This window comes from Tachysurus vachellii, chromosome 1 (genome assembly GCF_030014155.1).
Source record: "Tachysurus vachellii isolate PV-2020 chromosome 1, HZAU_Pvac_v1, whole genome shotgun sequence".
Taxonomy (NCBI): Eukaryota; Metazoa; Chordata; class Actinopteri; order Siluriformes; family Bagridae; genus Tachysurus; species Tachysurus vachellii.
In genome coordinates this window covers 18,593,763-18,620,131 of record NC_083460.1, presented here as the reverse complement: position 1 = coordinate 18,620,131, position 26,369 = coordinate 18,593,763, and the positions used below count along the sequence as shown (strand labels likewise).

Below are 26,369 nucleotides of genomic sequence, written 5' to 3'. Positions count from 1 at the left end.
TGAGGTGACCTCAGTCTTTTTGTTTCCTTGTTTCCTAAATGATTTGCAAAAGCAAAATCATCATAACCTGTACGTGAACCTCCTGTCCTTCAGGACCTCTCGGACAGTTTCTTCAGCACTAGTTGAGGCCAAGTATCAAAGCTGTCATCAGGATTTGTAACACAAACTGACAGACAATAACAGACAACTCATAAATATCACAGAGTATAAATTAACTGTACAGTAAGTTTCTAAGGGAAGTGGAAGGTATGAGAATGTGTATCACTGCATGAACTGAAAATAATAATAATAATAATAATAATAACTGAAAAAAATACAATAAAAATAAAAACAAACAAAAAAAATGTGTCTGTAAAGGTGGTAACATATTAATAGTGCTTTTCCACCAACAAGCATTCACATTTTGTCTTGCACTTCATTTATTACAGAACGGTGTACTGGTCAGCGGTGCACTGTCCATGTCTTTTACTGTGTCCAATTATTGTACTGCACTGTCTTGGACTGTTAGCACTCATCTGCTGTACTGTGTAGGTCTGTGACTTATTACTGCGTTGTCTTCTGTAGTTTTACTGTGTTGTCTTCCGTAGTTTTACTGTGTTGTCCTCTGTAGTTTTACTGTGTTGTCTTCTGTAGTTTTACTGTAAACAACAAATGTGAGCACAGGATTATCCCTGTCTTGTGATCATACTGTATGAGAATGAGGCAAGAAATCTTAATAATAAAACAATACTCTAATTTTATATAAACTATTCTAAAATGAAACCAGCCATATCTTATTTGTTGTTAAAAAGCATGTGCCTTTTTGAGACACAGCAGGTTTATTTGAATGGTTTTCATTTCAACTCCCAAACACAGACAAGTGTGCCAATACTTTTATACTTATACAGGCATTTGACTGCAAGCGTCTACCAGACAGTGTTAAGTAAACAGACTTGCAATGTTCATGAGAAAGTATAACATCATGACATGCAGGAATGGGGAAGTACAGGCTCAGAATTCCAGAGCATGCAACAACAGACTGCTGCAAAATGATCGAAGGTCTTCCCTCAAATGAACACATGAACAACCCAGTGGACCTCAGATGTATGTGTTCACAGCACTGGCTGATTATTTGTATCTGTCACAGGAAGCACCCTTCTAATAATAAACCTACAAGATCAGCGTGATGACAGATCCCAATTAGGCTCCCAATGGTGGAGAAGGATGACTGGGGCTGAGCTCCTGAGATTATCTACTTTGTGTAATGAGGATAATAAAGGATTTTGAAAGGAACTCTCTCTCTCTCTCTCTCTCTCTCTCTCTCTCTCTCTCTCTCTCTCTCTCTCTCTCTCTCTCTCTCTCTCTCTCTCTCTCTCTCTCTCTGTGTGTGTGTGTGTTCACACCCAAACCCTGACATAACTGACACATGTTCACCTAAAAAGCTAACACCTGGAACTCAAACAAGCCCACCCCCCTCCGCCCACACACACACAAAAAAAAACACACACAACACACCAGAGTATCTCAGCAGTCTGTATCGACATCAGAGAAACTGGAGAGCAGACTCCAGCTGGAAGAAATAATTCAACACTTTAGAGGGAGAAGAAGAGAAGTTCTCTTTGTTTAAGACATTGCTGCTTGTCACTTGTCTCAATCACAAAATATAAAATTCATCTACAGGCTGCATTCAAAACAGAAGGAACAATTATGTCCAGACAAGCCAAATTGAGAGGCTTATTGAGATGTGGACATGGCTGCAGATTCCACTTAGCTTATATATATATATATATATATATATATATATATATATATATATATATATATATATATATATATATATATATATATATATATACATATATATATATATATATATATATATACATATATATATATATATATGTATATATATATATATATATATATATATATATATATATATATATATATATATATATATATATATATATATATATATATATATATATATATATTATATTATATAATTGTTAGTTTAAACCAAATAGTGGGCGGAGCAAACAATTAGCCACAGGGAAAGACAGCAGACAGAAACAGGACAGAAACACAGACAGACTCATTACAGCTCCTAAGTGACAGTCAGTTAAATGTCAGACCTACAAGTGCAAGATATACGTCTTTTCCTCTGATGTGTGAGCTCAACCATTTAGTGTGTGCATTAAATGTCAATGTGTTAGTGTGTTTGGGGGAGAAGGAGTGGCAGAGAGAGAGAGAGAGAGAGAGAGAGAGAGAGAGAGAGAGAGAGAGAGAGAGAGAGAGAGAGAGACTGAGGGGCACTTAAGGTGCTGGTTCAGTAAGAGGTTGGAAACTGCCATGCTGGTGTTTGTGAAAGAATCTGATTCCACAGAGAGAGGTGCGTGATATTCAGAGTAAAGGTACTAACTAGTTCCGGATCATGAGTGGAAACAATACATTCTTCTCAGCTCTGTTTGTTTAATGTACTTGTTTTTGTGTTAATGTGTGCACATGCTTAATAGGACCATAGCAGCAGGTGTGGGCAATGACAGGTAATGGATTTTTGGGAGTTGGGAGAACTTATGAAGCAAATATACTCAGACATTAGCTGGTGGAAGTGATGCTTTGGCATTAAAACTATTAATTTCTAAGAAAAACTGTGAGGTAGTCTGTAAAGGGATGCTGAAAGAATTACTCTCCTTAATTTTGAACAATACACTTAACAATAACTTGAACCACAGATGTACAGTTATGCTGAACCTCTCTAACTGACAGAGTAAGAGGTGTAGAAGGCATGTGAATGAAGCCTTCAAACTGTATGAGATCATGGACCAGTGTGTTACAGTTCTCTATTGCCATAATCATTGTATTCCCAAACATTGTATTCCCCACTTTAGTTTGGATAAATGGTGTATAATATTTGAATTATATTCAAATAATTATAAAGAGGGTGACATAGCAGGAAGCACTGCCATTTGAAAGCTCCAGGTTCGCTGGTGGAGTTCTCCACATGTTGTCATGGGTTTCCTCCAGCATGATTGTAGTGGGTGCACTGGTTATTATAAAGTGCTTTCATTGTTTTATACACAGTGGCTCAGTGGCATTTCCTGGGCTCATTTGACCCAAGGCCATACATCCAGGAATACAGCCTGGAAAAGCCACCGGTCCAGCACAGATTCATGACATACAATAACTGATTAATTTTTAGTAATGATGGATGGACAAGTTATAGCCACATAATGTATTAATACACTATTGTGAACTTTTATTCTATTTTAATAAATTTCTCATTAAATCACAAAGTATTCACAAGCACTAAATGAGCAGTGTATGAGAGTGTATGGGTGCTTGTCTTAGAAAAATGTTTTTATCTGCACGTGTGATCACATGACAGGACAGTACGCTGATTCAGCTGCAGGTTATTGTCACGCCGAGATTCTTTCTTACTGAGAAAATATTGTGGTACATCTGTTCACACTTAGACACACACAGATAGGAGAATCAGGGCAGATTTGAAGGAATGAATTTTAGAGCACATATTTTTGTTGGATTAAGCTAAAATTATAATGTATAATGCACACAGATGTTTTTTTTTTTATTTACTGTCTCCTTTCCTAACCTTACACCATCAGATCCATCCATCTAGATCCAAAATATAGATCATGATCCTTTTCATGATCCACAGTGTCATATGATGCTTTTAAAAAAAAGTAGTTTGGTATATTTTGTTGTGTGTAGAACAGTGAAAAAAATGTATAGTTTAACTAGATTTGTAAAGTTCAATGTCACAAACTTTGATGTTGGCTTGTCAGAGCAAGTATTCCCAAAGGCTGGTATGCTAGGGTGCTAATACCTTTGGAGGTGAGTGGATATGTGCTTGTGACATCACCTGAATACCCATGATGCAATTCCCCTCATTGTGCTGAGTGTTTTGATATATCACATGTTCATTTTGTCTAACGTTTTTCATCTGAATACATGTGAAGAAGTTCCCTTCATTGTTCTGAGTGTTTTAAAATGGCACATGTCAATGTTGTGAAAACTTATTTGATTTTGGGGGCGGGGCTGAGGGAAAACCGAAAGGCCAGTCGGTTCACCAATTTAAAACTGTGTGCAGAGTAACATCCTAAAGAAGCTGGCTAGATACATGGAAAGCTTGCCGAGTTATAAACCTCTACATTTTTTAATGGTTGTCTCTAGCAAAAAAATGCCATTTTGAGCCCCAGTACCTTGAGTACTGGTACTTGGATCACTAAGAAAAGTAACACCGACAGACTTCAGACCAGGGTCTACGACATATCCGATTTTGGTGCATGTGACTCAAAAGCTGTAGGAGGAGTTAATCTTGATATATTTTTGTCTAAGAAGAATAAGCAAAACAGAATGTTGTCTTCTACAAGCAACACAATAATTAATTTGTATATATTATTACTATATTATATATTAATATTTAATATTCTCTCTCTCTCTCGCTCTCTCTCTCTCTCTCTGAGTGAGACATTATCACAGAATGACCTTCCTTATTGCAGATGTGGTAACTGTATCTGCTGTGACCCTCTCAACCTTCTCAGACTTCACCCCCTGCTATCTTACTTTTTCTTTTTCTCTCTGTAGCTCAACCTCACACACACACACACACACACACACACACACACACACACACACGCACACACACACGGCACAACCAGGCTCTTTATAGGACCAGACTTATCTCATTATTTGTTCAGTATGTTGAACTAATTTTCTGCATGTCATGAACGGGCCTTCTGGACTGAGTTACTGTTCCTCAGAGTTCAACACTGACACTCCCAATCACTGAGAAAGAGAAAATGTGATCACTGGCAGTGTCTTAGTGTATTTCTAGCCAGCATCTCACCCTGTGTTTAAAGCATTGATCCTTATCATGAATTAATCTAATAAAGCCATATTGTGCTGCCAAGCTCTGATCCTCTCAGCAAGATCTGGATTCACATTGGTTTTCATCACGCTGGTGCACGAGGCCACGTGAGACAGTTTATTTGTGTCACCTGTGTGTTGTGTGTTTGTGTGCCTTATTTTGCAGCTGTATGAATCCATGTAAGTGTAAATACTTATATGTTTGTATTTGTATATAGGATGTAAAATTGTGTGTGTGGGTGTGAAAATGTGTGTGATTGTGAGCTAATCAGAAACAGACTAGTGTGTGTGTGTAATGTGGTAAGCATGAAGGCTTAATTACATTTATTTTATACTTTATTTATATAGTTTTTTTTAACCCAGTAACAAAGGAAGAGGAAAGCTAAACCAAGGTCACCAAAGCTTTAGCAGGCTTCAGAACATTTATCAAAAGGTTCAGTAATGTTTTTGACAGGTTCTGTAGCAAAGTTCAAACATTGTTGTAGTACCACTGTGTTTTAGAGTAGATTCCACATGAGCGATTCACTCTTGAGTTATTCTCAACTTCAGAAGGTGAAATGTGCTGACAGGGTTAAGTGCATCAGTTGTCATGTGATGTTATCGCAAAACTGACTGAATTTTAAGTGGTTGATTAAATATAACTACAGGTGAAAAATGTCTGTTCCTAGTAATTTAACATCAAATGTGAGGAATATGTTGATTTATCAGATTGTTTGGTCTCCATTGTTACCATGTTTTTCACTGAACTCAAAGACGTAAGGCAGCATCTCATCATGACTTACAGCATGTGAACACTACGTTTCTCATATTAAACATATTAAGACAATGAACTCACAAATTTCATTTCACACCGAACAAGATTAGGCATGAGATCGTTGATAATGATTCTGCTGCAGTCGGTCTGACTACATAATGTTTGTAGTTTGACAAAGACCATCTTTATGTTAATTCTCCAACACCTAATTTTTGCAGAAATATTACTGGGTTAGAGTAATATTTGCACTGTAAAAGTTGAATTAATCAACTCACAGGAAACAAAGTATACTTGACAGTTTTAATATTATAGGTGCCAAAAGGTCTGAAAACAATGTTGTCTAAATGACAACCTGATATTTATGAAGGAAACAGTATTTTAACATCAATTTTAATACATGAGGATGAGGTCGAATTTTCATTCATAGGAATAAAGTTGCATGAAAATATTTATATGCTAATCCCTAAGTTTAACCTTAACCACACTTCTTATAAGAAGAGAAGCACACTAAACACTAAGTAAGAGAAGTACACTAGGTGCTAAGTGTAACACAGGTATGAACAAATTATATTTTAAATACTAAGGTTTAATTTTGATTTGTTTGATTTAGTAAACATTGCAGCAAACAATAGACAAAAAAATGTTTGTCTTATTGTCCGTTAAATGTCTCTGAGTGGTGCATTGGTATAGGATTCTTATTATGATCAAAGGTTTCAATGTTAGCAATGACAAACATGACTTTTCTTTATTTTTAGTCAGAAAAAAAACTCCCATCTTTTTGCCTCATTCTATTTCTAAAAAGTCATGAACTTGACCTCAAATAATGTAAAAGTGTGGTGACAAACTTCATGCAAGTAGCATTCAAGCAGCGTAAAATTGTTCCTGCTACACATCAACCACAATTCAATTTTGACCCATCAGAACTTTTCTTCGTGACCTTGTAATCGACACTCCTCACCTCACCAGGGGATAAGAATGACGGGTGTGTTGGGGAAGGGTTGGTGGGGTGATCAGGGTCTACATAGGCTGGGCTGGGGGAGTTTTCTCTCTATTCAGAGAGCTGTTCACTCAGGATATTTGACCAGTATTTGCCCTTTATCCCCCAGTCCTTTCCTTCTAAACCCCCCACCAGATCAGTCAAATTGGATCAAGATGATAGCAATAATTGGCTCAAGCTGTGGCCAGGACTTGGACAGATCTAGTGATCCATATCTGTGTTTGTCACTGGTGTCTGTATGCTTCCACGCTTTCAGCCAGATCTCCTTATGAGTTTCAGCACATGACATCACAAGATCTTCAAAGATGTCTTGAAATTTATTCTTTTTCAGCACTTTTATCCCATCGTTGTTCCTCAGACCCTGATCAACAGTCCCTGATGTTGTGTGACACGTTAGTGTAGATTTGAAACAGGATTAAAGAACTTTGAAAATAGTGCATGAAGGAAATCCGGTATGGCTGTGTTGCATGTGCTTTTTAGGCATATACAGAAAGACAAGGATGTCTGATACTGAAACTCAATCTCCTTAGAGTCTGGAAGGGAAAAATACAGAGTTCATATGATGTTTCTAAATGGAACTGACAGTAGGTGTTCGTTTTTTTCCAGCTGTAATTAAGCATTTAAAAAGCACTTAAGGCCAACTTAAATGTTTAACAATTTATTAACATTTAAATAAAACACACACACATGCACACACACACACACACACACACACACACACAGACACACACATTAAATGAGATGAGAGGAAGGACAGTGTTGTTAGGTAGCAGGTCAAGGAGAGTGTTCTTGTGTCCTGCACAACTAATGCACTTAATTACACAACTCATTAACTAATACAACACATCTGTGTGTGTGTGTGTGTGTGTGTGTGTGTGTGTGTGTGTGTGTGTGTGTGTGTGTGTGTGTGCGCTCCTGCTACTCTAAAAACCTACCTTTCCTCTCAGAGGTTCAGCTTAGAGTTGTTATAGTTAATAGTTAATGATCAGATTCAAAATACTGTACCATGTATTTCAGATCAGTTAGTTAATGCACTTATCTGTGTGTATATATTTTAATCCCATTACATTTCCTTTGTAATAGGTAAAAAATATGTTTGATCTGATGTTTGATGTAAATAATTACTTAACCTGTATCTGCTTTATGTTATGCATTGTGCCGTTGCAAGATTACTGGCTAATTGAATAATTGAATGAATGTTCAGGTGTCATGGTTTAGTAAAGTGGCCAGTAAGTGTATATAAACATGGTTCAATGAATAACACTGAGCTGCAGATTTTAAAAATTGTTTCCTTTAGAACTAATAGAGTATTTCCATTTGCCCATTTCCTTGTTGAGCAACAGCAGTACAATCTTCACCTTGTGTTCAAGTGTGTAGCTAATAAAATCTCAAGTGACCCATCTGACATGGAAATGGAAAAGTTACCAGTTACAAAAGGTCCTACAATGCAATAGTTATTTCTAGCCACCTTAAAATAGTAATGACAGTCAAAACCTTTGGGTCAGGTTTGTTGGAGTTAACATTTACACATCACGTCACATTCTCATCATAGGCACAAAAAAAGGACATTATCAGAACATTAATAACCTGAACATGTAGGACATCCCAAAAAACAACCAAGGATGCCAGCAAGTCCTCCTTTTGAATTTTATAATCATATTATCCTTAACAAGGCCAGTAGTTAACACTGTATTCTGTGTGTGGATCAGAAACATCTTTACACTAGCGCACACACACGTCAGCAGGTCTGCTGCTGTAACTCATCAGTTCTGTGTTCCACTGAAGCAGGTCACTAATGCACAGACCATTCAAACATTAAAATAACACTCACGCCCTTTACATTGTGTGTTTTACCCACATATATACACCCCCTCACACAGAACATACACAGAAACACGTGTGCACATATCCCTGAACACATACACACACATATTATCTGTAAAATATAAAAGTGTGTAATCAATAAGTAGCTCTTCTACATTTATTGCTAGATTAATAACAATCATTTAAAGTCAAGTTAGTGGCAAACTGGTATATAGTCTCTTTTCTTTAGTATGTGCATTATGATCTCATCACCTATCTTGTAGGCACTGAAGTTCCTTTTATCTAATAGTATCTAGATAGTTTCTGTTATACATCACTTAAATAGACTACCATTCCCACAACTTCATATCTTTAAATAAATTCGGTAATAACTTGAGACAAATTCATGGTGTCAGTTTCGATACCTCATAATAATAACATCCAAAAACTGTGGAATTTTATTGTCACGTCATATGTCTTTGTCTCCATGTTTCTAAAAACAAATTGTGGAATCCTGGACTATGAAACCTATTTAATCCTAAATATTCCCAGCTGTGTGAATAAATTAATTGTATTCTCTGTACTATGTCATAGCACAAACTGTATGACTTTTGAACTGCTGTTGACTGACTAAAATGTTTAGAAGCATTTAGAAGCAAACAAACAACACAAAAGATCATTTTTATAATTAAAAAGTAAAAAAGTAAAAAAGATTTTTTTTACTTATATGAGAGGTGATTGGTAACCATTGTGACATATATTATGTCAAATATGTGTATCAAATATCATAAGTAGCAGATTTTCCTCTGTGTTTCTGGCCAGCCCCGAGCCCCGTGCCTCCTCATGCTCAAAACAATCCACGAATGCTTCTGAAACTTTGTGGGCTACACCAGTCTCTTGGCAACCTTTAGTCTGCAGCTGGTGGACAGTCTTAAGGAGTACCTGATGCTGACTTTGGTGGATGGCAGTTAGGGTCTTGATGAGGTCAGCGAGGAGTCAGCACTCCAAGATTGCATATCTTCCTCAATCCCTGAAATGGAAGGCAGGCTCTGAAGAGCTTTCTTTCTAAACTGTATGGATGCTAGGAATTCATTCATTCATTCATTCATTCATCTTCTACCGCTTATCCGAACTACCTCGGGTCACGGGGAGCCTGTGCCTATCTCAGGCGTCATCGGGCATCAAGGCAGGATACACCCTGGACGGAGTGCCAACCCATCACAGGGCACACACACTCTCTCATTCACTCATTCACTCACTACGGACAATTTTTCCAGAGATGCCAATCAACCTACCATGCATGTCTTTGGACCGGGGGAGGAAACCGGAGTACCCGGTGGAAACCCCCGAGGTACGGGGAGAACATGCAAACTCCACACACACAAGGTGGAGGCGGGAATCGAACCCCGACCCTGGAGGTGTGAGGCGAACGTGCTAACCACTAAGCCACCGTGACCCCGGGATGCTAGGAATCTCAATCCTAATTTTACTGGACCTTCCCAAGTGGTACAGAGGACCTCATGCTGCCTTTGCCTTCCTAGATCCCTGTGGGTGAGGCCTGTATTCAGTGTTTTACACTTTAAAACAGGTGTTACCTCCCCATTGTTATCTCCACAGCAGGTAGTTTCATATATATTGTCAGAAGGTGGTTGGACTCTTACTTGGTGGACTGAGGACTCCAATGCCTTGTAGACCTGGGGGAGTATGGAGTATGGATACAGCTGTGCTACAACCTTTTCTAGGATCTTGGAGATTAAAAGGTGGTTTGATATTGGCCTATAGGTCGAGGTTAGGTTTGATAACCACTATCTTAAAAGATTTTGGCACATAGCCAGTGCTAAGGGAAGAAATTATTGGGTTGGGTAGCTACTAGTAATATCTGTTTTTGTGTGAGATTTGGTTGCTCAGTGTTTAGTGACGTGACGTGACATACAGCTAAGTAAGGTGACCCATACTCAGAATTCGTTCTCTGCATTTAACCCATCCAAAGTGCACACACACACCGTGAACACACACCTGGAGCAGTGGGCGCCATTTATGCTGCAGTTTAAGGTGTTAGACTACTGATTGGAGGGTCAGGAGTTTGAATCCTAGGTCCACCAAGCTGGCATTGCTGGGCCCCTTAACCCTCAATTGCTCAGTTGTATAAATTTAAATAAAATGTCACACTGGATAATGGTGTCTTCTAAATGCCAGATATGTAAATTAAATGTTTAAAGTAACATGTAGGTAAGGGATCCAGTATGCAGGTTAATAATTTTTAATTTGTCAGTCTCTTGAAGCGGATAAAAATGGTCTAAATACTGATCAAAAACAGAAATATTGTCTATGGCATAATCTAGCAAATTGTTTGGTATTAAATTAATGGTCTGACTTTTCTGCTTGATGTTATACATTTTTCTATTGAAATAATTCATGATGTCATTACTACAAATAGATGGTGTGCTCTTTTCAACAGTGTTTTTATTCCTAGTTCATTTTGCTATAGTATTGAATAAAAATTTAGGATTATTTTATCAGAAATACACTGATCTAGCAGCACTAAGAGATTTTTTTGTAGCTATGAAGGCTTTCCTTCCATTCAAATTAAAATACTGATCATTTAGTTTACTCCATTTACGTTCTAATTTCCTAGCTGATTCTGCATTATATAGTTTCTGCATTATGTTTCTTATATTAGCAATAGGTATTTGTTTAGATGAAAAAAGGATATTCTAATACAATTGTCTAGGGTTAGGGTTAGGGTTAGCTTCTTCAGCCTGCGGTAGCAGGAAGTTACTCAGCATCCAGTGACTTATGCCTATTACATATTTGTTAACTTTATAAGTCTTTCAAATGGTTTTTTTGAAACATAAATCTATTTGTTTCAATATAAAAGTTGAAGCTAATCCTATGTTTATGAATACTCAAAGGTAATTTACCATGTTCTACTAAAAGCTAAATTGACATAGTTTATTTTATGATTTCAGACAGGTGTGGATTTACACATTCTCCCCAACTAAAACTACTTTTTTTAACAGTATTTTGATGAGATATGGTTAATTTTAATAAAACAAGGAAACAAACTTTGCTGCATCTGTAGATGTAGATGTAGTGTTACAGATGAACTCTTCTGCACATCACAGCTCCCATTTTTACAATGCCATGCACTTTTGTTTATTTTAATTGTCACTTCCTGTTCTAGTCTCTGCCCTTGTCCTGTTATTGGTTCATTTCCTGTGTCCTACTTTGTAAAGGTTCTCTTAATTACATTGTTTATTTTAACCCTTTTATGTCTCTTATTCATTCACATCTTATTCACTGTGCTTGTGTTTTTCTTGATCTCTGTGCTTGTTTTTCACTTGTATATTTGGATCACTAGAGTAACCTGTTAATGGAATTTTGACCCTATTCCTGTTTTCCACACTCATATCGAAGCCTCTCCATTTGTATTACTCAAAGTGAAATAGAGGCATTTTGGCTTTTACCTCTTGATTGTGGAGATACTTTGGTGTACTGCCAGATACTTTTATTGTGATCAAAGCAACATACATTTCTTCGAAATGTATGACCATAAACATAGTAAGACTTTGGTAGTTCTTTTCCAAGATGTAGAAATTTATTATTGATGATGAGGATGAAGCTGGACACGGAATTGTTCCACTTGGACATAATCAGTATAAAGTGGTGAACTGTTTAAATGGCTGAAATTGTATAATGAATGAAGTAGATTTTCAAGTAAATTTTTATCGTTATTGAGCCAGGTAAAGAAAATATTTGAACTATTTTCATAGAAATTCCTGCAATGTTTCCTACACTCAGGCAACTGCCAATGGGTTTGGGTTAGATGACTAGCTAATACTGGTAGTAACAATCAGCTGAAAAACTAATGGGGGTTCATTAAAATGAAATCCAGGACAGTGAAGTCTGTTATTGCAGCAGAAAATCTGATCTGAATATTACATTACATGTTTATATGAAGTTTAAATGACACATCATGACCTATCTAACACCATCACCTGTGGAATTGAGCTCTGAACACTGTAGATGCTGAGGGTTGTGCTTTGTGTATGTAGCGCCAATATTCACTAATTAATGAATGTACCTGTACCTTAAATATGTGTTTAAAACATGTTATCTATAAATGTTTAATTGGAAAGAACATCTGTGAAAAGTTCAAGAATAAAAAGCATTTTATCTCTAATATGTAGCCAGAATGTTATTGTATTGTATGTAGCGATTGAGTTATGTTCATAAAACATCTGTCATGGGAAGTCAGAGGAATTTATTTCTTGGTTTAACAGTACTTTTAAGAATGCTTTGTCTAGAACATTATTCATTAGAGAAACAGGAATACGTCATTTTTCTCATCATAATTTTTTATTCCTTAATCAGCTTACAAATTTGTTACAGAAAAGCTTGTTCTGAAGTATTTAGTTCTGAGGGTCAGGTTTTTAATCAGTTACTAGATTTAGTATGTGCTAAAGATTTTAGTTAAGGGCAGTCTGAGACACAATAAGGCCACAGAAAACAGAAACAATGAATGATAGACTGACAGTAAAAAATGGTTAAAGAAGAGAAATTTACTTTATCAAAATTGTTATTGGTCTGTGGAGCAGCAGAAACCCAGAAAAAGACAAGCTCCATGTCTTCAAATGTCAATAATAAAATAGCATCAAAACAACTAAAGGTTTGCAATCAGAGACAAAAACAACCACCCCACTGTCGTCATCAAGTTTACTCATATCCTTCATCAACATCATCATCATCCGTAAACCAAGCTGTTGCGTGTCAGGCTACTTCCAGAACGTTTTTGAGATGACAGTGACAAATGAGCATCTTTTCCTTAGTCTTTGATTGGAGTATGGGAGTGGAACAGCATTAATGAGTTTGGAGCCATAATTAGCATCCCAGTCACTCATCACCAGAATTTATTCTCTTACTGTGTGTGTTCTTTCCTGTCTGGTGTGCCTCCTAATTACTGGGCCCATTGAGTGTGCCAGTGTGCTTGGACAAAGTGAGTGAGGAAATCATTCAGCTTCTGTCCTCAAGGATTTTGAAGTTGAAAAGCATTACATTAGGATTTGTCCTTTATTGATCTATACTTAGTACCATGTTTTACAAAAAAAGATGAAAGCTCTGTGAGCCCTAAAGCAGTGAGACAGAGAATCTTGAAAAAAGTCCTTATCAAGTGAATTATCATCAAATGATTATTCAGTAACTTACTACATATAACAAGACTAAAGAAGAACAACATGGTATTAAACTTATTCTTTGCATATTTTGTGTAATAGTTCATGTGTAACTGTGCAGAGGGATTATTAATCTTTACTTTCATCGTGAATCATGTTGTCAGATTTGTACCTACAGTACTCTACTACCACTACTACTGTATACTACTACTATACATTTTACCTGGAAATTACTGTATTTAAATTTATAGAGCAAACCAGAAGCTACAATGCCAATTAAAAACTCCTTGGCAATGAGAAATGATCATAAATACAAAAAATTTAACGTAATATTAAAATAAAAACAACAAAAAATAAACAGATAAAGTAGAGTGAGCAGCATGCATTTGTTTAGAATTTCTTTTAAAAAAAAAAGGTCCACTAGAAATAGATGTTTATGATGTGATGGCACTAGTATGATTTTCAATGCATGGGGTAAGTTAATGACAGCATTCCAGTCGTGTCACATTATCCCTACAATAAGCCCGCACCAGTGAGACTGAGTGAGAAGAGTGAGCATGAGAAAGAAAGAGTAAGATAAATGATGAAAAGAAGGCAGTTACACTGAATGTGAGAACTGACAAAGTTCTGGTGTCATGGTGACCTGCAGCTCCTCGCTCCCATCTGCTGCTCCTTTACTCCCAAAGAACACGGGGTGAAGAAAACAGTGAAAGATCTGTGGCGTTAGACCTTGAAGCATTTTTTTGCTTCCTAATGGACCTTGAACTTTTTTTTTTGCCTAAATGGACAGCATTCACAGATCTATTTCACCTTTTTCTGAAACATTTGTTCTGACAAAAATAAAATAAACACACACTACAGCAGGTGCACAACACACACAAACACACACTGTATAGACTACCACAGAGCTCTCTTCACTTCCCAGTCTGTAAAAAACCTCCTTTGCTGATTGTCTATTTGCACTAGTGTGTGTGTGTGTGTGTGTGTGTGTATGTTTGGTTGTGTGTGTGCGTGTGATTGTGTGTATATGTGTGTGAGTGGGTGTTGTGTGGTGTGTGTGTGATTGTGTGTATATGTGTGTATGGTGTTTGTGTGTGATTGTGTGTGTGTGTGTATGTGTGTGGGGGTGGTGTATGTGTGTGTGATTGTGTGTGTGGTGTGTGTGTGTATGTGTGTGTGTGTGTGTGTGTGTGTGGTGTGTGTGTGTGGTGTGTGTGTGTGTGGTGTGTGTGTGGTGTGAGCATTTTGAAGGTATGTGAGCCAGGAATAAAGAACATTTGGTTCCTTATGGAGGCAGCTGTTGCTTGCTGAAAGCTTGATTGTTTCTGCTGTCTTAATCCATCATAATCCCCTCAAACCTCCTCAAATAGAAAAATGCATGAAAAAGTCAAAATGTTCATGTGTTAGTAATAAACACTTATTAATGTGCCAATGTAATTATGTCTTAATAGGTTTGGTGGCAAAATCCAGCCACCAGACGCCTGCCAGTCTCATGTCTTACAACAACAATGGTAAGAAAAAAGACCTTTTGAGTCCAAAAGCTTACATAAGTATGTGTTTCCAGTAGAGCCAGAAAAATGTCAGCTTTGTGCAATGCTTGTCGCTGTTAGCTATCATGCTAAATGTTTTCAAATATAGCTAACAGGCATTTGCTTAGGAATTCTGATCGTTCTTCCTGATTATTTCTCTTCTTCCCATCGTCATTTTGTTCTGATGTGAGTTTTCTGACTAAACCTGATAAATCACTCTGAAAACTAAAAGTGAAAGTTGCACTGTTGCTACTTCATGTTTTTGATGTTGATTATCTTAGAAAATCAAGATATGGTTTGTAAATTTCTCAATCAGTTTACACATTTAAGTGACAGTGAAAATGTCAGTCACAGTAATCACAAAGCCAAAATGAATCAAAATATACACTTGTGGGTTCTCAAATGGGTTGACATAAAAAGTTTACCCTCAGCAGGAGGTCATGAGTTCAAATCTGATGTGTGTGGCCAGGAGTCAAAGAGCATAACTGATGAAGCTCCGTATGTGGTATGTAATTGTTGGCTTCTGTGAGCTTATGTAGAAGTATAAGGACATTTAGTGTTCTCCTCAAAGTGTTCAGCTGCTCTGTGATGTTTGAAATGTTAAAGGAAAGTATAACGATTAAAGAGAGAGAGACAGAGAGAGAGAGAGAGATGACAGCTGATATTAATAAAGTTATGCACTTGACACAGTGAAAGAACCGCATAAAGAAAATATTCACGTATTCACTTAATTTGCGGAAAAATCAGATTTTACCTTTTTGTAATCAAGTGTTAAAATGTTATCATCACATTATGTCACATGTGCTTACTTGTTGTCATACGTTCACAACACTATTTTTCTAATCTTATACAGAGGCTTTATTGCTTCACTTTATTCCAGTGCATTTAAGCAATCTGGCATAAAGAATGATTCTCTAGTTATCAGTGACAAATAATTTCTCAATAATCACATAATGTTTTCTTCATAATCACATAAGATCACAACAAATGTATTTGACTGCGTCCATTATTTTTGTACTGTATCTAGTGCACAACATGATGAGATACAGAACATTAAACTGGAGTCTGGTGTGACTTTAATAACTGTCAAAATAATTTCCCTTTGTCCTGCATGAAGCTGTTTCTCATCACCAGAATGTGTCAACACATCGGAGGGTGTAGAGCACACAGATGAATCACACTGTGTTCCACTGTACAGAGAGAAGAAGATGAAATTTCACTTGAGACAAAAGTGCAGACATCTGCACAATTCCAGGTTCCTAAATAGCCTCGAGCCAGAGTCCGACAGTACACTGTTATGTAGTGAATTTACCTGAGCTTGACAAAATCTTTTAAAATATGTATATTTTGACAATGTGAGTGAAATGCTCATGAAACAGAGATAATATAATCTTTTTTGTAAATATTTCCAAGGTGACTAATCCTGAGATGCTCTTCTCCGATCTAGACCTTGAGCTTTTACTCAGTCCAGGACATTCAAGCATGAGTTCTTTTTTCACAATATCTCAAAGGGAGCCAAATACCTTCAGCCAGACACTACAGGCTAAATGCAAACATAGTTATAGTCACTTAGAGTAATGTCTCTAGTGCAGAAAGCTTCAGGTTCCACTCTTTGAACACCACTGAATTGCATAACAAATTAAAAGCCTTTCTAGAAGAACCACGATTAGCTCAACCAGACAATAACATAAATCGTTAATTATTGAACTTACATAAGAGGAAAAAGGGGCTTTAGGCTTCAATAGATACAATATCTGCAATATTATCTGTCAAATTTGGGACAGTACCTCAGTATTTGCTGATCCCTGTCCTGGAAGTAAAAAAATGTTTTTCGTTGCTGACTGAAAATCATCGGGCAGTTTACCATCACATCTGGCCAGTAGAGATGATATTCAGTGTAAAATTCATGCTGACAGCTAATATTTAATATATATATTAAATACATATATATATATGACTTATTTAAATATCAATGACTGGAAGCATCTCAACAAAAATCTCCATAATAATTTCTGTCATGTATCCTGTTTAGTAAGCAGTGCCAGGTTATGGACCAGAGGAAACTAAACACACTGTTGCTCATCAAACTTAACAAAATATGTCTGAAAATTGACCACTGCCAATTGTCTCTGCTTTAAGTTCAGAAAAACAGTTTTAATGAATGCATGATGTAATTCTGGAGATAAGTGTTAACTACAGCCGTTTCCATCCGCTTAGCAAAGTCCACCACCACCATCAGTCCTTCTAGGCTCCTTTCTTTAACAACAAACTTAATACTGCGTTCACATGACACTATAATTTGACCCCATTCAACTAAGTACATGTCTTGAAATAACATAAATATGTATTTTAAGACGTTTTTATGGGTTTCACAGCAACAGCTGAATTTGCACGTAATCACAACTTTCCATGAAGATTCATGTCATTAATTTTAATTAATTCTCAGGTTGTAACACTACAAAACGTTCAGGTGTTCATCAGGAGACAATAACTTTATTATATTAAAAAATATAAAAAATAAATCTTAGTCTTGATTATGAACTTTATCATAGGAAACAAACAGTGCTGCTTCACTCTATGAGCTTTAGGAACACTAGTTGGCGGTAAGAGCTGAATCTCACCATCACAGCCACAGAGGAGGAAGAAGAAGAAGGTGGCAACATGGCGGCGCTCAGTGCTGCACTGCTTGTGTTTCGTCATGGACTAAAAACAGCGGATCCTAAAACTGTGTTAGGGCTTAAAATGTTGTCCTCTAGTGTATCAGCAGGGAAAAGTGAGTTTACACTAAAACAACAGTTTAATTGGATAAAAATGAAAGCTTTGTGCATTACAGTGTGTCAGTATGATAACCTTCAGCTTTAATGTTGTATTTAATGACAGATTTTTTAATCTTAATACATTTTTTACTGAAGTAATTTCATCTCTGGTGGTTTAATATTTCTGATGTTAATCTGCATATTTTAATGTATAACTTTATCACTAATGATGAAAAACTCCTTAAGATGATATGAGGAAGAAAACAGACCTGAAATATAACTATAATATATATAATATATAATATATAATGATAAGATCTGTCCTCATCTGTGTGACACAGTGTTGGTTATAAATCATTTATATTTATTACTGTAGTTTATGGTCCAAAGGAGCTTTTATTTAACCTGGAAATTGGTTGTAGTTTTAACATGAAGTCTGTTTTGTTGGACTGCACACTAATGGAGTGTAAAACTGTTCCTAGTGATTATAGACTTATTATAAATATTGTGCTGCAAACAGAAGCTTAGATTAACAATGCAGATTGATTTTATTCTTCTCCATTTGCTTTTCTTTTAAGACACTGACCAGGTCACAAAAGCTCAGTTCACAGATGCTGAAGTTCAGGACATTTTGAAGAGAATCACAGGTTTGGATTTGAATAAAGTTTTCCGTCCAATTAAACAGGAGCTTAAACCACCAAAGTATAAACTTCTGACTGATGCTCAGCTAAAGGAGGTAAGAGAATTTTTATCTTTTATTTTTTGTAACCATCGTGATCTTTTTTCAGCTGAGATCAGCAACTGCTGTGTGTTGGTTTGCATGTTCAACTGCAAATATGTAAACATGTTCAAATATGTCAACATGCATATAGAATAAAAGTGTTAATGAAAGTAAAAGAAAGGTGTGTGTGTGTGTATGTGTGTGTGTGTGTGTGTGTGTAGGCAGTGAAGAAGGCAGAGGAAGAGGCCCAGAGGTTGCTGCAGATGCCTCCAGTTTTACCAGAAAGACAACCCATCAGTGATGTCCTGTGTGAGGATGAGATACTGGAGGGAATGGACACGGCCAAATACGTCTTCACAGACATCACCTACAACATCCCACACCGAGTAATTATGACCATGTTCTTTGTGTATGAATAGTTATGTATTATGTATGTGAGTTGTGCGAGGAATCAGAGACACAATATCTGGTTGCTGATGAGGCCACATTTAACTGTCTGATTTAATCTGTTGTCTATAAGCAGCATTATTAGAATCACACAGATTATTTGTCCTGTGTATGAATGATGGGAACAGGTGTATATTGAAATACTTGGTGTGAAGTTCAGGCAGTCTACAAGAGGAACAAGAGATATTCTACCCAGAGTCTAAATCACAGGAACCAGTTATTAGAACCTGAGTCAGTCTTTGGAGCTGGAGTCCATCATAGGAACCAGAAACAGAGTTATTATTATAAGTTTAGCAGCTTTACAAAGCAAACACTGGTGTGTTCAACATTACTGATGCTGAATCTTTAGTTCCTTTCACCTTCTTTTTACTCCATACATTTTGAACAGGAGCGGTTTATTGTTGTGAGAGAGCCGAGTGGGGTGCTGCGCAAAGCATCATGGGAAGAAAGAGACCGGCTCATACAGGTTTATTTCCCCAGGGAGGGTCGTAAGCTCACAGCACCACCTATCTTTAAAGAAGAAAACCTCAAGGTACAGCAGAAGAAAATCACTTGTTTTGTTTTTTTAATATTAATTGAAAAGTGGTGGAGTTTAGTGTAACCCCAAACTTTTGTTCATGTTTAGGTTGTTTTTGGGCAAAACAGACACGAGGAGGTTCTGAACTACTGCCTGGTCCAGTTTGAACCCGACTCTGCAGATTTCAAGCGGGTGTGTGACTAAACTGTGGAACACATTAGTTTAAAATTTTTAGTGTTACTTATAAATGTATTGAAGATAAAGCAGAGTCACTTCTACATGCATTACAATTAGTGTATCATTTAAAGGAGTCCTGACTGTTTGTGTGAATCGTTCTCAGGTACACACACTGACCTACGAGGACATCGAGCAACACGGGAAATATGAGCTCCTCAGATCCACCTGTTTATTTGGAGGTCTTGTGTGGTTCCTTGTCAGCAGCCGCAGAATAGACGGACTGTTGCTGGACATGCTGCAGAGAGAGCGGTGAGCGGGAGACGGGCACAAGGCATCACATGTATGAGGAGAAATCCAGAGATTAACATTTATTATTATTTTTTATTTAGTTATGCCTCCCACTGATTAGTATCACTATGACAACAAGTAGGAACACACACTGGTGACTTTGAAGCACAGCGTCTGGTTGTCCAAAACACTGCGTGTGTGAATGTAGCTTTAGATTCTCTTCATTACTCCACATTTTAAGGATCAATGTTTTTTTTTAAAGATGGCATCAGAAGACATCAGTCCAGTTCATGGGACTCATTTAAGAAGCAGAGTTTGTGTAGATTTGGACCCCTTGTGTTGATATGGAGCCAGAGTTCAGTAAGATGATGGTTGTGTGTGATGTGTTTCAGGCTGCAGGATGCAGTGGATTTAGTGCAGCTGTTTAAACTGATTCATCCTCAGAGTGATGTAGCGTTAAAGAGCAAACAAGCCACAGGCATCGACCTGCTCAAGGTGACCACACACACACACACACACACACACACCATGTGAATACACTTTGCTCATAGATGATGTCAGTGTTTTCTCAGTATGTCTTTGTGTCCTGAAGCTATAATCTCACAAACATCTCCCACCTTTTTTCTTCTCAGGTTTATGCTGATTGTGAGTCTCAGAAGCCTGCGATCAAGTTGGCTTTGCAGTCATATGAACAGGTGACGGCAGCGAACTCGGTTTAAACTGAAACTGTACGAGAGTTCGGCGTCACGTCAGACAACACTGTATTATAAAATAAAAGATTTTGTAAGACTGAAACTGGATATTAACTATTGTTCTTGTGTAACACCGTTAATAAATCATCTGTGTACATTGTGTCATTCTGACTGTATGGAAATGAGATCAAAGATGCCTTGAAAATCTTTTCTTATGATAAATATCATTTGTAAGATTATTCAGTACTCAGGTTTTACTCATTTTATCCTTATTGTCATTCTTTTGGCAGATAATTGAGCTTTTTTATGAAATAAATTCGTAAAAATAATTCAAGCTGTAAATCAGTAACAGATGACTAGAGATAAGTTTCATTTATTTTACCTTTATTCAATCTGACCTCATTTCAGCTGCTCAGTTTTTTGGCCATTTTTACTAATTTCAAGCTAGAAATTATTTTAAGGGTTTCTTTTTTGTGTGTATTTTCTGTTAAAAGAATAATAAACCTTTGGTATATATTAATATTATATAGGATCACATTATTTACATTTAAAAAAAAATTTTGTATTAAAATGATTTACTTGATCAGGTTTCTATAAAAGTCAAATCTATGTGTAGTTAAGATGTAATTCACTATTTGTTATTAATTCATGTTATGGCTTTAGACTGAACACAATAAATCCTCTGATCCAGGTTGTATTTATTGATCGATTTGTGAGACTCACTGCTTTAAAACATTCCACATGCAGACGATTAAAACAGTTTAAATTAAAACTACGTTATCAGAATCACATCAGTACAAAAGTACAACATGAATGAACACATGAGAGAGAAACTGAGTCACACTGGAGAACTCCACTGTGCTACTGTTTCTTCTTAAACACCTGATGGCAGACTTTCTCCTGGCAGAAGATCTCCTGAGGAGGGAAAGGTGATAATTAAAACTCCATACACACACATGCGCATACACACATCCACACGCATACACACACATCCACGCGCATACACACATACAAGCATACACACACACACGCGCATACATACACACACGCACACATACAAGAACAAATCTTTGGACAAGTTCTTATGCTCCACTGGGTGAATACAGACAGAAATTTGAGTCAACTTAAATGTAAAATGTATACAGATAATTTTGTGATGCCAGAAGGCCCACGGGAATGTCTATGGACTTGGGGAGGAACATGGAGTACATGGAGGAAACGCCTGAAGCACAGGAAGAACATACAAACTTCAGACACACGTTACAGAGGCAGGACTTGAACCTCCAACCATCAAGGTATGAGGCCTTTGTTGTAAAAGCTGCATTCCCACTTTTATGTGTTTACATTTAGGATTAAATCCTAATTTCTGGACTGCAGCTGTTTAAACCAGTCCATATATTTAACTTGTCTTTATAACAGGTTCTTGATGTCTAAGTAACAACAAGGACAAAAGGTGCTCTAAAGAAAACCAAGAAGAGCTTGTTGTGACTTGACTGTGTGTGTGTGTGTGTGTGTTTCATCTGACAGGGGCATAAAAAAGATTTCAGCGCGTATTTCACAAAGATAAAAATGTATTTATAAAAACATTAAAAATGGTAATAATTGATGTTAATAGGTGTATAGGTTACTTCATGCTGACATGGCACTCTGTCATTCTTTAATCATCACTCGACTGTGTCAGTGTTAATTCTTTATCGTTATCAACAGATGAAGGTCGAGAGATATAAATGATGTCAGCTTGTGTCATATAATGATATCACATAAGCTTACTTTAAAATGCTCCTCATTCAACCAGCAAATAAACCTTATTTTTAATTATTTTAAAATCTGAAACTGTTAAAAATCAGCTTTTTTATACACATAACATCAGAGGAATACAACCAACTTTAATGATTATTAAACATTTCTTATCCATCTGAAAGAAAGTTCAGTTTGAACGGACTTGTGTTGTGTAGGTGTAGGTGTAAGTGTCGGTGTAGGTGTGTATGTGAGCAGTGTTCATTCTGATTAAGCTCATTCAGGTTATAAGGTGTTAATAGATGATTTACCAGATGCAGCAGATCTCCTTCGATCCAGTGTTTCCAGCCTCGATTCTCCTTCTCCCCTTTTTGCACACACACAAGCTTATCTCCGTCCCAGGTGACAAGTGTCTGCAAGATAAAGACTAAGTGTGTTTCACTTCACAACACAGCAACAACTCTGTAATAAAAGACTGTAAAAACTCACTGGTAATAAATTTTAAATCAAGAATAAAATAATTCTTACTGACAAACAAACACCTCCTGTATTATTTATTTATTCTACAAACAAACACAAAAAAGCATTTTAAGACGTACTGTGTGTGTATGTGTGTGTGTATGTGTGTGTATGTATGTGTGTGTGTATGTGTGCGTATGTGTGTGTGTGTGTGTGTATGTACTCTGCCCTTTGGCACAAACTGCACTTGTCACTAGCTCAGTGTCTTGTACAGATTAAGCACACAATAGCCTTTGAGCTAGTGGGCGGGGCTTATGAATGACAAAATTTTGAAAAGTGCTGTGTCTCTTTGTGTGTATAATAAAGGTAGTAATAATAATAATTGCAGCTCAGAGTGCAGGAAGGAGACCTTTGGCCAACACCTTTGGATCTGCACCACTATCTGAGATCTGCCTCCACCTCAGGACAGAGCTGCAGTGACACACACTTACAGACGCTCACATCAGTGAACTCCGTCCTGTCATGATTCAGCACTAGTGCCTGTAGATATCTAAACGGCTCTGAAGATCTTGAAATATTGTCTTCAGTGGACATTTTCACAAAAGACATTTTCAAAGACATTACTCTGTCTTTTTGTACTGGACTTTATTATAAATTGTACAGTTTATTGTATAAATTGTGTGGCACTTTGTTACCTACCATGTCGTTATGTTAAGTGTAGAAACGTGATTCCTGAGAAATGATACAGACTGATATATTACATTATATCAGTAATAATATTATATAGTATATACTGATATATAGTAATATATACTAATAATATAGTAATACTGATATATGACATTATATCAGTCTGTAAATGAAGCTGAACACAACACAATATCATCAGGACCAGAACATAAGGCTTGTGTTTGACTGAGGATCACGTTCTGATCCCAATAAACACTGTAGTGCTTTCACAGATAGTTGAGTTATAAATGACAGTCACACAAAATGTAAATCCTTAGATATTCTCCTTAGCTCTAAAGCTCATACAGACCATCACCAGTCTGTTGTCCAGGCCCTTCGTGTGCTCCTCAAACTCCTCTCCAACAGTGAAGTTCACCTCATAATTTCTGAAAGTGCTGAGAGTCTTAGTCTCGAATTTATCTCCGTTTTGCACAATAACCTTTGTCTGTGAAAGGTGTGCAGCGATCTTGCGTGTGGCAAAGTCTATATCTGATAGAGAAAGAACATTAAATACACAGCATTAAATAATCAGAAATGAACAGTAATAAGAAATGTCATTTATTCTGCTGACTACAATTAAATTCTCTATTATTGTCTGAGAGATATTCAAATCTTATCAGTTTTATCTCTAACACACTAGAATCCTATCACACACATTTACCCAATGCTCTGAAGAGTTATGATGGTAAAAAAAACATTGAAATCTTGTAGACAACATTCATTTTACTGAACAATGATTTTAAAGACACTAGAAAAATAAAGATTCTAATAGTGTTTTTTGTGAATTTGTCTCCTGAAGCTTAAAGACTCTAAGGACCTTTCACTATTTATAAATAAATAAATATTAGAAACTATTAACCATCCCTGAGAAACTTAATTTTTAAGATCTTATCTAACATCAGTTCTGCTATTGTGTTTTTTCCCTCCATTAAAAAAGGGATCAAATACTCACCTAAAGCCTTCATAACTTCATCAAAGTTCTCATTGCTCACCATCTCCCATCTCCCGTTATAGTCGGCAGGCATTGTGGTGTGAGTGAGTCTAATGTGTATATGGGGTCAGAAAGGATCCTAGGCTGGCTTTTTTATATCTGGAATAGTGTGTGTGTGTGTGTGTGTCACAATGTCGATTTCTGGGTCAAAGTTCAACTGATAAAGTTCTGTATGGAGACAGAGGACATTGTCTATGGTGTTAACTCACCTTTTAACTGCTGATTAATTTGATAGGACGATATACATGACGGATGTGTTAATAATTAAAAAAAAAATAGAGAATAAAGTCTTAGAAATTCTCAGTTGCACTACAGGGTTTTCCCCCCAAATGGAGACACAGAAGTCTTAATGATGGAACTCATATCTGTCTCAATGATCCACAGACCGTCACTACAGAGGTGTCTCAGTGGCTATCATTTGCAAGCATTATCTTCTGAGGGAACTCGTTATAGATCAACTCACCAACCACAGACTAAATAAAATATCATATGCAGCAGTTAACTGGAATTAAATGCTGTTCTGAAGGTATGATAGTAACTGCAGCCTCCTGGATATCTAATAAACTGAGATTTTCTTCCAGACATTGAGAAACATCTGTTTTATCAAGTTTCAATTCCTAATTTAAAATGTTAGCAGAAACAACAGATCCATTTATATGGACTCAGAAAAGTATAGCAACACATTTTCCTAAGTGGTCAAGATGAGAAAATTGAGGGAAAGTTCAAACTTGGCTCCGCTGTATGTACAAAATTACTGTCATAGTCTTAAACATTGCAAAACACTGGTTTTATATTCCTGCAATCATTTCTGTTCATTGAGATGTTTCCTTTGGGAAATTATGTCGAAATTTCTATCTATAGCCAAGTCTTCTCCTCCTGGGAGAAGTAGCCAGAAGGAGTTAGAGGGAGGGAGAGACGGAGGGAAGAAAGCAAAAGATCATCCATGTTTTAAAACCAGAGAACACAGCTAATGCAAATGGATCTGCTACAGACCCCATCAATGCATTTAAAAGTGGTACATCTCACACATCGAAGTCTTCAAAGACAAAAACAGATGATAAAATGACGATAAACGTTGGACATTGTTTTTAACATACTAGTGGTACGTCCTGTGACATTATGGATTTCATCTGGCTTCCCTGGTTCCTCCAAACCCCAACAAACGGTGCTCAAAGCCTCATCACTACAATAACCTGCCACTCCATAAGGAGTGAACTTAATGCAGTGACAGAAGTGCACAAGTATCCAGGTGATTAATGGATGTATGTTGTACTATTTAGACTTTTGTATTTGATCACTTTTATAATTCAACCACTATTAAGGGAAAAGCCTCTTACAGTCTTTTGTATATACACCGATTTGTTCTTTAGGATCTGCTCATGATACAAAGCACATGAGCTCATCTTTCAAGTGGACATTGCCTTGGACTTGCATGGCTGGAATAGAATCGCCAACTTTTATTGATGATGATGATGATGGTCTGCCAAACTATGGAGAAATGTCTCCAGTCTAATTGGGAGAAACTTAATCATGCTGCCAACACCACCGGACTTCATCTGGGGAAAAGCGTAATGATTTAAACTAGCTAACAATCATCAGACGACCCAAACGAGCAAATACTTCACTTACTAAAGAGAAGAATAAAGGGAGAAATCCCCTAAAACAAACAACTGGATGAAAAAAGAATGAGACAGCTTAATGATGTCAGTGGGTCATTGTCATGATGCAGTTA

At 36.8% G+C, this 26,369-nt stretch overlaps 2 protein-coding genes across 2 annotated transcripts; one reads left to right on the top strand and one right to left on the bottom strand.

Annotated features, from left to right (window-relative positions):
* Nucleotides 1-17,746: 17,746 nt before the first annotated feature.
* On the top strand, nucleotides 17,747-21,426 carry mrps22 (mitochondrial ribosomal protein S22). Its single transcript, XM_060875912.1, has 8 exons — nucleotides 17,747-17,896; nucleotides 18,458-18,615; nucleotides 18,822-18,986; nucleotides 19,436-19,579; nucleotides 19,673-19,756; nucleotides 19,905-20,050; nucleotides 20,422-20,524; nucleotides 20,662-21,426. Exons 1-8 carry the CDS (start codon nucleotides 17,785-17,787, stop codon nucleotides 20,746-20,748), a joined length of 999 nt encoding a protein of 332 aa, XP_060731895.1. The 5' UTR covers nucleotides 17,747-17,784; the 3' UTR covers nucleotides 20,749-21,426.
* rbp2a (retinol binding protein 2a, cellular) lies at nucleotides 21,403-24,760 on the bottom strand. The gene is made up of 4 exons (XM_060875922.1): nucleotides 24,599-24,760; nucleotides 23,957-24,135; nucleotides 22,770-22,871; nucleotides 21,403-21,636 (listed from the first exon to the last, which is right to left on the bottom strand). Exons 1-4 carry the CDS (start codon nucleotides 24,669-24,671, stop codon nucleotides 21,583-21,585), a joined length of 408 nt encoding a protein of 135 aa, XP_060731905.1. The 5' UTR covers nucleotides 24,672-24,760; the 3' UTR covers nucleotides 21,403-21,582.
* Nucleotides 24,761-26,369: the final 1,609 nt, after the last annotated feature.

Excerpts from the sequence above, each read along its gene's own strand:
- rbp2a (XM_060875922.1), bottom strand. The coding sequence starts at position 24,671 with ATGCCTGCCGACTATAACGGGAGATGGGAGATGGTGAGCAATGAGAAC. Across the intron at positions 24,136-24,598 it reads TGAAGTTATGAAGGCTTTAG|ATATAGACTTTGCCACACGC; the intron begins GTGAGTATTTGA and ends TTTCTCTATCAG. Across the intron at positions 21,637-22,769 it reads AAGGAGATCTGCTGCATCTG|GAGATCTTCTGCCAGGAGAA; the intron begins GTAAATCATCTA and ends TTCCCTCCTCAG.
- mrps22 (XM_060875912.1), top strand. The coding sequence starts at position 17,785 with ATGGCGGCGCTCAGTGCTGCACTGCTTGTGTTTCGTCATGGACTAAAA. Across the intron at positions 18,616-18,821 it reads CTGATGCTCAGCTAAAGGAG|GCAGTGAAGAAGGCAGAGGA; the intron begins GTAAGAGAATTT and ends GTGTGTGTGTAG. Across the intron at positions 18,987-19,435 it reads CCTACAACATCCCACACCGA|GAGCGGTTTATTGTTGTGAG; the intron begins GTAATTATGACC and ends CATTTTGAACAG.